Source organism: Lepus europaeus, chromosome 13 (genome assembly GCF_033115175.1).
Source record: "Lepus europaeus isolate LE1 chromosome 13, mLepTim1.pri, whole genome shotgun sequence".
Taxonomy (NCBI): Eukaryota; Metazoa; Chordata; class Mammalia; order Lagomorpha; family Leporidae; genus Lepus; species Lepus europaeus.
Genome location: NC_084839.1, coordinates 21,254,376 through 21,267,032, shown reverse-complemented (window position 1 = coordinate 21,267,032; position 12,657 = coordinate 21,254,376). Strand labels below are relative to the sequence as shown.

Here is a 12,657-nt window from a genome sequence, read left to right as displayed (position 1 = left end):
GACTGGCCCTGTGTAGAACATCCCTTTAAATGGCATGGTGACGATACAGACTGTAGTACAGCAGTGTTTAAAATGTTTAAAGAAAGAAAGGATTCAGTCACCAAGATAAGAATGCATTAAGAGCCCTCTGCGGGGCCGGCACAGTGGCTTAGAGAGTAAAGCTGCCACCTACAGTGCCGGCATCCCATATGGGCACTGATTAGAGTTCCGGCTGCTCCACTCCTGATTCAGCTGTCTGCTTTGGCCTAGGAAAGCAGCAGAGTATGGCCTAAGTGCTTGGGTCCCTGTATCGGCAAGGGAGACCCAGAAGAAGCTCCTGGCTCCTGACTTCGGATTGGCGCAGCTCTGGCAATTGTGGCCATTTGTGGAATGAACCAGCGGATAGAAGATCTCTGTCTCTCTCTGTAACTCTGCCTTTCAAATAAACAAATAAATCTCAAAAGGCGGGAGGGCGGCAGGCGCTGTGGCTTAGTAAGTTTCAAGTCCCAGCTGATCCTCTTCCAATCCAGCTCTTTGCTATGACCTGAGAAAGCAGGAGAAGATGGCCCAAATCTTGGGCCCATGCACCCCCATGTGGGAGACCTGGAAGAAGCTCCTGGCTCCTGACTTCAGAGGTAGCCCAGCTGCAAAAATTGTGGCCATTTGGGGAGTGAACCAGCAGATGGAAGACCTCTTTCTCTGTCTTTCCCTCTTCCTGTCTCTACCTCTCAAATAAATAAAAGAGCCCCCAGGATGAACATGCATATTGAAAGATAGAAGGACTTATGAAATTAAAATTTTAATATTCAATACAGTGAAGAGAGATTTCGCAAGCTAGAGGGAGCAGAAGCTTGGCAAAGTGGTTAAAACACCACTTGAGACACATGCATCCCATATCAGAACACCTGGGTTCGAATCCCAGCTCTGCTCTCTTCTAGCTTCTTGTTAATGCACACCATGGAGGCAGCAGGTGATGGCTCAGGTAGGTGGGTCATTGCCACCCAATTAGGAAACCCAGATTGAGTTCCTGGTGTCGAGCGGGCCTAGCTCTGGCTTTTGCAGGCATTTAGGGAATGAACCACTGGATGGGAGGGCTCTGTCTTTCAAATAAATAAAAATTTTAAAAACAATTAGCAAATTGGAAAATATATCCAAGGAAATTACTTAAGGAGATGAAAAATACAAAGGACATATTAAAAGATATGAAGCGTACAGCCATATGTTCATGTAAAAATGAAATTAAAAGATGATTTTGCTACCAAAAATCTTTGAAACCAATGTATGATTTTTCATAATGTGCATTCTCCATGATCTTTTTGAAGACCCTTTATATAAGAAGGTCTAATATACATCTAATTTGAGCCTAGAAGCAGAATGGAAAAAAGTCAATGTTTAGGGGCTGGGACTGTCGCATAGCAGTGTCAGCATCACCTATGGGTGATGGTTTGAGACCCAGCTGCTCCAATTCTGATCCAACTCCCTGCTAATGGCCTGGAAAAAGTAGCGAAAATGGCCCAAGGGCTTGGAACCCTGCACCCCAGTGGGAAACCCAGAAGAAGCTCCTGGCTCCTGGCTTCATCCTGGCTGAACCCTAGCCATTATAGCCATCTGAGGAGTGAACCAGCAGATGGAAGACCTCTCTCTATCTCTGCTTCCTGCTCTGTAACGAGTTTCAAATAAATAAATATTTTAAAAAGATAGAAGGGGCCAGCGCTGCGGCTAAGCCGGTAAAGCAGCCACCTGCAGTGCCAGCATCTCATATGGATGCCGATTCGAGTTCGGCTGCTCCACTTCCAATTCAGCTCTCTGCTGTAGTCTGGGAAAACAGTAGAAGATGGCCCAAGTTCTTGGGCCCCTGCGCCTCTGTGGGAGACCCAGAAGCTCCTGGCTCCTGGCTTCGGATCCACACGGCTCCGGCTGTCATGGCCGTCTGGGTAATGAACCAGCAGATAGAAGATCTTTCTCTCTGCCTCTGCCTCTCTGTAACTCTGCCTTTCAAATAAATAACAAAAAATCTTTTTAAAAATATATCAAAGAGTTATGGCACTGTGGGTAGTATCAAGTAGTCTAATATATAATTTGGGGCCAGCGCTGTGGTGCAGTGGGTTAATGCCCTGGCCTGAAGCACCAGCATCCCATATGGGCGCAGGTTCCAGACCCAGCTGCTCCATTTCCCATCCACTTCCCAGCTGCCGCACTTCCCATCTGCTATGGCCTGGGAAAGCAGTAGAAGAAGGCCCAAGTCCTTGGGCCCCTGCACCTGTGTGGGAGACCCAGAAGCTCCTGGCTCCTGGCTTCAGATCAGTGCAGCTCCGGCTGTTGTGGCCAACTGGGGGTGAACCAGTGGATGGAAGACCTCTCTCTCTCTCTCTGCCTCTCTTCTCTCTGTGTAACCCTGACTTTCAAATAAATAAATAAATATTTTTAAAAACATATAATTAGAGTCTTTGAATGGAAAAAGAAAGAATGAGGCATAAGAAATATTTGAAGTGATGGCCGGCGCCTTGGCTTAACAGGCTAATCCTCCACCTTGCGGCGCTGGCACACCGGGTTCTAGTCCCGGTTGGGATACCGGATTCTATCCCGGTTGCCCCTCTTCCAGGCAAGCTCTCTGCTATGGCCCGGGAAGGCAGTGGAGGATGGCCCAAGTCCTTGGGCCCTGCACCCGCATGGGAGACCAGGAGAAGCACCTGGCTCCTGGCTTCGGATCAGTGAGATGAGCCGGCCGCAGCGGCCATTGGAGGGTGAACCAACAGCAAAAAGAAAGACCTTTCTCTCTGTCTCTTTCTCACTATCCACTCGGCCTGTCAAAAAAAAAAAAAGAAAAAGAAAAAAAAAAAGAAAAGAAAAGAAATATTTGAAGTGAAATGATCTAATGTCTCCCCAAAATGATCTAAGACATAAAAACACAGATACAAAAGTCTCAAAGAACTCTTGGAAAGAAAAATACAAACTTAGACACATGATAGTCTACCTAATGAAAATCTTGAAAGTACCCAAGAAGAAAGAAAGATTATAACAGAGGAACAAAGAATTACAGTAGACTTCTCACTGAAAAATGAATGGTTTAAAAGCCATAACAATGGGACATTTTATATCACTGGTTTAAGAAATTTCAAAGCTCAAAAGGTTCTGTAGTTTCTGTATTAACCATTACCTGCTCCTTTTACAAAATTCACTTTCAATGTATCTTGTAGGTAATTTAAGCCATTCATTTGGAGTCATAAAGTGCCTGGAAGTGGAAATCCTTGGGAATCTGGAATGCAGCTGGGCCTTTTCAACCTCTTTAAACTCTTTCATGGTATATATTTTGCCTGCAGGAAGATTAGTAATCTAAATTAGCACCTTAAATGTAACTGCCACTGCTCCTGGTCTATGAAATCACAGAACAGTGAGGGACTGAGTACCTGTCTCACACTGAAGAAGAGTTCTTTTCTCATCATCCTTATCACATTGTGCTTTTTTCAAAGGATCATGAAATGGTGGCATGGTAACCTACAAGAAAAGCACTTGTTTGAGGACTGGGTTGCAGGTCTGAGTACTAAACATTTACTATCTATCCTAAGTATCCACATGTGCTCTTACAACAAAAGAGTCAACAGTACATTATCTGGGCCGGCACTGTTGCATAGTTTATAAAGCTACCACCTGCAGTGCTGGTATCCCATATGGGCGCCAGTTCAAGCCCTGGTTGCTCCACTTCTGATCCAACTCTCTGCTATGGCCTGGGAAAGCAGTAGAAGATGGCCCAAGTCCTTGGGCCCCTATACCCATGTGGGAGACCCAGAAGAAGCTCCTGGCTCCCAGCTTTGGATCGGCACAGCTCCAGCCTTTGTGGCCATATATGGTCTTCCAGCAGATGGAAGACCAACCTCTTTCTCTTTCTCTTTCTCTCTCTCTCTCTTTCTCTCTCTCACTCACTCTCTCACTCACTCTTTCTGCCTCTGCCTATCTGTAACTCTGCCTTTCAAATAAATAAATATACATTATCTACAAACTAATAGCTGGCTTGCATTTATACATTTAACACATCCCCAAGAGGTGGAACCCCTTGATAACTCTGAACAAACTCAGCCAAAGAGGCAAGGTTAGCTCTTGTTTCTAAGAGTAGGTTCAGTCTTCAAGAATCTTTTTAAAACATGTATTATCAAATTTGAAATTTTTATTTCCCATGTACAAAAGAAACAAATTTTCATATATTCATCTTAATCCCTGTCTTCCATAATCAAAATATAACTCACAAATATGCAAAACAAAAATAGTATTCAAAATGTAGATCATCTAAGAACCAAGGTATTGAAGTGCTAAATTTATTTTAATGGTCAACATTATCAATATCAAATGACCCCACATATGAAAATAGCAGTTCTACACATGAAAATAGCATCCAGCAACAGACATTCATGGTCTAGCCTAGTCACTGAAATTCTACCAGCTAAAAAGGTCACCCCTGTATCTTTCTAATAAAACAAAACTTATTTTTCTGAAATAGTTATAATATACATCAACACTATTTAGAGTTAAACTGGCCCCTGGAATTTTTCTTTTTTTAAAAAAAAAGATTTATTTATTTTTATTTGAAAGAATTACACAGAGAGAGGAGAGGCAGAGAGAGAGAAGTCTTCCATCTGATGGTTCACTCCCCAGTTGGCCGCAGCAGCCGGAGCTGCGCCAATCCAAAGCCAGGAGCCAGGAGCTTCTTCTGGGTCTCCCATGTGGGTGCAGGGGCCCAAGGACTTGGGCCATCCTCTACTGCTATCCCAGGCCATAGCAGAGAGCTGGATTGGAAGAGGAGCAGCCGGGACTAGAACCGTAGCAGCCACTTTGGGGGTGAACCAATGGAAAAAGGAAGACCTGTCTCTGTCTCTCTCTCTCTCTCACTGTCTTACTCTGCCTGTCAAAAAAACAAAAACAAAAACAAACAAACAAACAAAAAACATGGCTTAGGGTACCCACATCCCATACTGGAGTGCCTGGGATGGAATCCCACCTCCACCTCCAATCCAGCTTCCTGCCAATGCATACCCTAGAAGGCAGCACTGATGGATCATATTTGGGCTCCTGTCACCCACACAGGAGACCAAGATGGAGTTTCAAGCTCCTGACTTTGGCCTAACCCAGCTCTAGTTATTGCAGGCATTTGGGGAGTGAACCACAGGATGAACGGTTTCTATCTCTCTCCCACCCTCCCCTACCTTTCAAATACATAAAGATAAATTAAACTTTAAGAATTGAAAGTCAGGGGGCTGGCGCTGTGGCTTAACAGGTAAAGCCACCGCCTGTAGAGCCTGCATCTCATGTGAGTGCCGATTTGAGTCTGGGCTGCTCCGCTTCCCATTCAGCTCTCTGCTGTGGCCTGGGAAAGCAGTGGAGGATGGCCCAAATCCTTGGGCCCCTGCACCTGTGTGGGAAACCTGGAGGAAGCTCCTGGCTCCTGGCTTCAGATTGGTGCAGCCCCGGCTGTTGTAGCCATCCGGGGAGTGAACCAGCAGATGGGAGACACCTCTCTCTCTCTCTCTCTGCCTCTCCTTCTCTCTCTTGTAACTCTGACTTTCAAGTAAATAAATCTTTAAAAAAAAAAAAGAAAGAAAGAAAGAAAAGGAAAAGAAAAGAAAGTTGGGCTGGCATTGTGGCACAGTGAGTTAAGCCACAGCCTGTGATACTAACATCTCATATGAACACTGATTCAAGTCTGAGCTGCTCCACTTCCAATCCGGCTCCCTGCTAATTTTACCTGGGAAAGCAAGAGAAAATGGTCCAAGTGCTCGGGCCCCTGCACCCACGTGGAAGACCCGGATGGAGTTCTCTAGGCTCCTGACTCTGACCTGGCCCAGTCCATGCTGTTGCGCTCATCTGAGGAGTGAATCAGCAGATGGAAGACTTCTCTCTGTTTCACTCTCTCTATCTGTGACTCTTTCAAATAAGTGAATGAATCCGTTTAAAAAATTCTACTTTGGCCCTTGATTTTTTTTTTTCTTTATGAACACATTTCATATGGAGATATGAAACTATTCCTAAAGTAAGATTTTATTTTTAGAGAACCATTAAAAGACTACTCAAATATCAAATATTAGGGCTGTTCACAACAGCCAAACACATAATACCAAAGTTAAAATTAGAAATCCACCCTACCTTCAGAAAACTGGGGTCCTTTCTGCTCATATAAAAAGGATCATACTCTTTTGGATCGTAATGTTCTATAAACGCATTTCCCTGTTGGAAGGAAACAAAGGTATATATGAGAATAGAGGTGAGCAGTTAATTTGAGCCTAATAGGACCCAAGGATCCAACACACAGTCCTATTCTTATGCTTCAAAGCACATGAATGGCAAATGCAAAAGGAAAGAGAAGACCAAATTTGAACTCAGTTTATGTAAATAATAAATGCATATCATAGGCCAGCGCTGTGGCTTAACAGGCTAATCCTCCGCCTTGTGGCGCCGGCACACCGGGTTCTAGTCCCGGTTGGGGCGCCGGATTCTATCCCGGTTGCCCCTCTTCCAGGCCAGCTCTCTGCTATGGTCCGGGAAGGCAGTGGAGGATGGCCCAAGTCCTTGGGCCCTGCACCCGCATGGGAGACCAGGAGAAGCACCTGGCTCCTGGCTTCAGATCAGCGAGATGCGCCGGCTGCAGCGGCCATTGGAGGGTGAACCAATGGCAAAAAGGAAGACCTTTCTCTGTCTCTCTCTCTCACTATCCACTCTGCCTGTCAAAAAAAAAAAAAAAAAAAAAAAAACGCATATCATAGTGCTGGAAGGCATCTATATAAAATTTGCAAGATTTTAATAGGAATGTTGGAGCACTAAACATTATTAGAATGTGTTTTTGAATGCTTACTAGTCAAGTATTTATTTTAAGAAATTTTGGCCGGCGCCGCGGCTCACTAGGTTAATCCTCCGCCTTGCGGCGCCGGCACACCGGGTTCTAGTCCCGGTCAGGGCACCGGATTCTGTCCTGGTTGCCCCTCTTCCAGGCCAGCTCTCTGCTGTGGCCAGGGAGTGCAGTGGAGGATGGCCCAAGAGCTTGGGCCCTGCACCCCATGGGAGACCAGGAAAAGCACCTGGCTGCTGCCATCGGATCAGTGCGGTGTGCCGGCCGCAGCGTGCCTACCGCGGCGGCCATTGGAGGGTGAACCAATGGCAAAAGGAAGACCTTTCTCTCTGTCTCTCTCTCTCACTGTCCACTCTGCCTGTAAAAAAAAAAAAAAAAAAAGAACTTTTTAAATAATAAAGCTCCAGAACAAAAGAAAAATATCCTGAACCAAAGGCCTTTATTTTATAAATGGATAAATTAATAGTTACATGGAAAGAACAAATGAAAGTGGTCCTAAAGTACAGTTAAATCCAGACCAAATTTTACTCCTCCATTCTCCCCATGTGCTCTGGATTTAATAATACTTCATTGTGACACAGCTGCTGCTTAGTATGCCCACATCCCATATCAGAGTGCCTGGTCTGAGTCCTGGCTCCTCCACTTCCAATCCAGCTCCCTGCTAATGGACTTGGGAAAGTAGTAAGTGATGAGACCTGGACAGAATTCTGGGCTCCTGGATTCAGCCTGGAATAGTCCTGAGTAGTGACCCAGTGGATGGAGGATTGATCTCTCTGTCTCTCTGTTACTCTTTCAAATAAATAAATCTTTATAAATAAATAAATAAATAAATAAGAGTTCTTCATGTTATAACAGTATAGATTGCACACATATATACAGGGGTAAGAAGCAACTTGTTTGGGTAAAACAAGGGTAACCATACTTTTTATTTTTTTGTTTTTGTTAAGATTATTTATGTATTTATTTGAATGGCAGAGTTACAGAGAGGAAGAGACAGATTGCCCATCTGGTTCACTCCCCAGATGACCACAGTAACCAGGGCTGGGCCAGTCTGAAGCCAGAAGCTTTATCCAGGTCTCCCATGTGGATGGCGGGGCCCAGGATGTTGGGCCATCTTGTGCTGCTTTCCCAGGCACAATAGCAGGGAGCTGAATCAGAAGTGGAACAGCCAGGACTCAAACCAACACCCATAAGGTATGCTGACCTGCTACAATGCTGGCCCCAATTTTTGTTTTTAACTTCCGAAAGGCAGAGACAGACATTTCCTCTGCTGGTCCATTCCCTCAAATGCCTGCGATTGCTAGGGCGTGAACGGTCTGAAGCCAGGAGGTAGAAACTCCATCTAGGTCTCCCACCTAGGTGGAAGGGACTCAACTACATGAGTGCATTAGCTGGAAGCTGGAAATGGGAAGCAGAGCTGGGACCCAAATTCAGGCAGCACAAGCAGTATCTCAACAACTACATCAGGGCCGTTGTTGTGGGGCAGCAGGTTAAACCACAGCCTGCAGTGCTGGCATCCCACATGGGCACTGGTTTGAGCCCCAGCTGCTCCACTTCCAATCCAACTCCCTGCTAATGTTCCTGGGAAAGCAGTCCTTGGGCCCCCGCACCCACATAGGAGACCCAGAAGAAGTTCCTGGCTCTTGGCTTTGGCCTAGCCCAGCCCGAGTTGTTGCGACCACTTGGAGAGTCAACCAGCGGATGGAAGATCTCCCTCTCTGTGACTCTGCCTTCCCAATAGATAAATAAATATTTTTTTAAAAAATACATCAGATATTTGTCCTGCTAAATATAGTTTTTAAACCAACTAAAAAAAAGTATCAAATGATCTCTTAGTACCTTCTTATTTACATATTTTAAGAAACTATCTAGTTCCTCTTGTCTCCTTTTTTTAATCTTCTTATGTGAACCAATGTTTTCTAAGATTTTCTTCTGGAGAGGATCTGCCACGTTGTCGACCCATCTTTTATGTAACATCTCTTTCTTTCTTGCCTTTAAGAAGTCATAATGCTGTAAATACTTGTCTAGTTCCTAGAAAACAGGGATAGAAAAGACAAATACATTATCCTGAAGCTTCGCTGTTCTAAAATGTTCTAGTGCTCAAACTTTGTAAGTTCATTCCTAAGAATAACCCACAAGGGCATTCATTAATCAGTCATTTATTTGGCTTGTCCAGTTTGATGCATACTATGTTGGAAATGAGCGATACATAAGTAATTGAGACAACAGGCCTGCTCTCCTCGGAGACAGACTGAAAAGCAAATCTACAAAACAGGGGGAGTAGGGACAGTATACAGACATACACTTACTTGTGTATGTATGACATAGTTTATATAACAGTAACTGAAGACATACAGGAGAGAAAAACCATTTCCTAGAGTCCTAAAAGATTTCCAGTTTAGTTTGTACCTCAAGAACATGAACAGAATCACTATATGGCCCAGGAGTTCCACTCCTGGATGCAGACCAAAAAATTAAAATAGGGATTCAAATAGGTATTTGTTCACTGCTGCAGTGTCCATAAGAGCCAAAAGGTGGAAACAACCCAGGTTCCACCAACAGGTGAATAGATAAATAAAACCTGGTAGACACATACAATGGAACAGCATTCAGCCATAAAAAGGAATGGTGCTCTGACACCTGCTACACCATGGACAAACCTTGAAAACAATGTGCCAAAGTGAAACAAGTCAGACACAAAAGGTCAAATAATGTGACATCTCACATAGATGAACTAGCTAGAGGGGCAGAATCATGAAGACAAAACCAGAGATTCAGGGGAGGGAAACGAGTTGTTGCTTATTGGGCACAAAGTTTCAGTTTGGGGTGATGATAAGGTTTTTAGAAATAAACTGATGGCCATATATCACTGTGAATATAATGAATGTCACTGAATGGTACATGTAAAAATTGTTAAAATGCTAAATTTATGTTGTATATATTTTATCAGAGTGGGAAAAAAATTTTAAAGGAGACATTTGGGCTGGGCCATAAAAATGGGGAGTTATTCAGGAAGACAAGGGGTGCAAGAGAACAAGCAAGAACATTCTATGAAATAAGAGTGAAGAGGCACAGCCTGCTCCAAACGGTAAGTTGCCTGCAAAGATGACACCTGATTAGGTCATAAACTAATTCCTCCTCACCCACCTTTCACATATCAAATAAGTCACATGGTTACTGGGATCAACTGAAATTCAGAATGAAAATAGGAAAACATTAAGAGTACTGCATCTCTCTTTGCCATGCCCTCCCTTATCTTCAGGTCACAGAATGTTCAGCCATTACCAGTGATAACTCCTGTTTAAAGAACTCTAAGGAAAATTCCTAAAAACAGATGACCAGTTTCAGCATACTTCACCTGGATGTTCTTGTTTAATTAGGTTCATTCTGCTGCAATTAAACCTTGTGCTTATCTGTGGATACCTAAGTAACAATTAGTGTACTCTCATAATAGTTCTTAAGGATTAGCTCATTCCCGATGTCTGCAGAATCCCACAAAAACGAAGGAGCAAGTGAGTAGGCGAATGTGCTTACGCTGCATGTGATGAAGGTATCTCCTGAAGTGCGGGAAGACAGGGAGTTCCTCAAAACTATCTCAGAGCCTGAAGGGGAATCCAAGGTGCTAATGAGTGCTTTTAATTTTATATTTTTAGTATTTCTAAAATACAGAGTACTAAAAGGGAAAAAATTCAGTTTTCATTGAGCTGCATTCTGATAACCAATTCTTACCTTAATCATATAGTTTTCTCTGTACAGTATCGACTGAATGGCTGCATCTGTGTCTTCTTTAGCTAAGGACTAAAAGGACAGAATTAAGCTTTGAAAATTTTAAATTATTAGTACTATCTGGACTTACTGTATTTTATGTAAAAGACATATCTCCAAAAAGTTCCCTATAAATCCAATATTTTAAAATATTTATTTATTTATTTGAGAGGCAGAGTTACAGAGGAGAGAGAAAGAGAGGTCTTCCATCCGCAGGTTCACTCCCCATGTGGCTGCAATGGCCAGACCTGGGCCAATCTGAAGCCAGGAGCCAGCAGCTTTTTCTGGGTCTCCCACATGGGTGCAGGGGTCCAAGGACTTGGACCATCTTCCACTCCTTCCCAGGTCATTCTCAGAGAGCTGGATCAGAAGGGGGGCAGCTGGGACACGAACTGGCACCCATAATGGGATGCAGGTGTCTTAGGTGGCAGCTTAACCTACTATGCCATGGCAGCTCAATTCCTTGAGCCCTCACCACTGCCTCCCAGGGTCTGCACTGGCAAGAAGCAGGAGTCAGGAGCTGGAAATCAAACGCACATACTCTGATGTGGCAATCTGGCATCTTAATCAATAGACCATACACTGGCTCCCCTGGCCTTGATTGTGTTTTTGTTTAAGATTTAGTTATTTATTTGAAAGGCAGATTTACAGACAGAGAGAGGGAGAGACAGAGAGAGAGGTCTTTCATCCACTGATTCACTCCCAAAATGGCCACAACGGCTGGAACTGGGCCAGGCTGAAGCCAGGAGCCAGGAGCTTCTTCTGGGTCTCCCACATGAGTGCAGGGGCTCACGTATTTGGGGCAGCTTCCACTGCTTTCTCAGGTGCATCAGGAGGGAGCTGGATAGGGGAGCAGTTGGGACTCAAACTGGCGCCCATATGAGATGCTGGCACTGCAGGTGGCAGCTTTACCTGCTATGCCACAGGGGCAGCTCTGATTTTGTTTCTATTAATTTGAAATTCAGAGAGAGAGAAAAAAAATCTTCCATCTGCTGATTCACTCCCCAGATGGCAGCAATAGCCAAGTCTGGGCCAGCCGGAAGCTAGGAAGCAGGAACTCCATCTGGGTCTCCCATACAGGTGGCAAGGACCCACACAACCTGGGCCATCCTCTTACTCTCCCACGTACATTAGCAGTAAGCTGGATAGGAAAAAGAACATCCAGGTCTCAAACCAGCATTCCAATACGGGTTGCTATCATGGCAAGTAGCAGCTTAACCCACTAACACAACACCAGCCCCCTAAACTTACCTTTCAAATCTATTTTCCACAAACTTTTTGAAGTACATTATACATCTTTAAGAATGTCTCAAATGGTATATCTTAAAAGAATATACAAAATAATTATACCATATGTTGGCTAGATTTTGAAACAGCAGGAACCCTCATACACTGCTAGTGAGAAAGTAAAATAATTCAGTGACTTTGGGGAACAGTTTGGCAGCTTCATAAAAACTTCAATTCCTTCCCTGTATGACCCAGCCATCCTACAATTAGATAGCTACCAAAGAGCAGTGAAAAGTTCATACAAAGACATGTATGTAAAGATCGTAACAGCTTTATTTGCAATAGTCAAAAACTGGAAACAAACCAAATAAATGTCCATCAACAGGATAAACAAATTAGATTCTATCCATATAATGGGATGGCATTCAGAAAAAAAAACGGAACAAAGTATGGATACATTCAGTGACAGGGATAAATTGCAAAATTATGCTGAGTTAAAGAAGCCAGACAAAATATAGACTGTATAAAATGTTTAAATGCAAACTATGCTATAGTGACAGCAAAGCACTGGGTTGGGGGGGGGGGGGCTCTGGGGTATTCAGTGTGTTCATTGTCTTGATTGTGATGGTTTCATGGGGTATAAATGCATCAAAACCTTCAAATCACGGGAGGGTGTGTGGCACCAGCTTGGTAAGCCCACATCCCTTACTGGGTGCCTGGCTGTGAGTCCCGCTGTGGCTTTGGATTCCAGCTTCCTGCTTCCGTGCACCGGGGAGGCAGCAGGTGACAGCTCAAGCAGCTGGGTCCCTGCCACCCCTGCCACCCCTGTGGGAGACCTGGATTGGGTCCCAGGC

General features: G+C 44.2%; 1 protein-coding gene across 4 annotated transcripts in view; it reads right to left on the bottom strand.

The window, feature by feature from the left end:
- The window catches only part of FAM228B (family with sequence similarity 228 member B), a 47,294-nt gene that overhangs the window by 7,448 nt on the left and 27,189 nt on the right, over nt 1-12,657 (bottom strand). For 2 of the 4 annotated variants that reach the window (XM_062209039.1, XM_062209038.1), the window contains exons 3-7: nt 10,541-10,609; nt 8,651-8,842; nt 6,112-6,192; nt 3,387-3,474; nt 3,137-3,293 (exon numbers count right to left, since the gene is read on the bottom strand). In XM_062209039.1, the coding sequence (XP_062065023.1) occupies nt 3,137-3,293; nt 3,387-3,474; nt 6,112-6,192; nt 8,651-8,842; nt 10,541-10,609 (587 nt within the window). Of the gene's footprint in view, nt 1-3,136; nt 3,294-3,386; nt 3,475-6,111; nt 6,193-8,650; nt 8,843-10,345; nt 10,413-10,540; nt 10,610-12,657 lie in introns of those variants that run through there. The other 2 variants (XM_062209040.1, XM_062209041.1) reach the window with 2 other exon arrangements.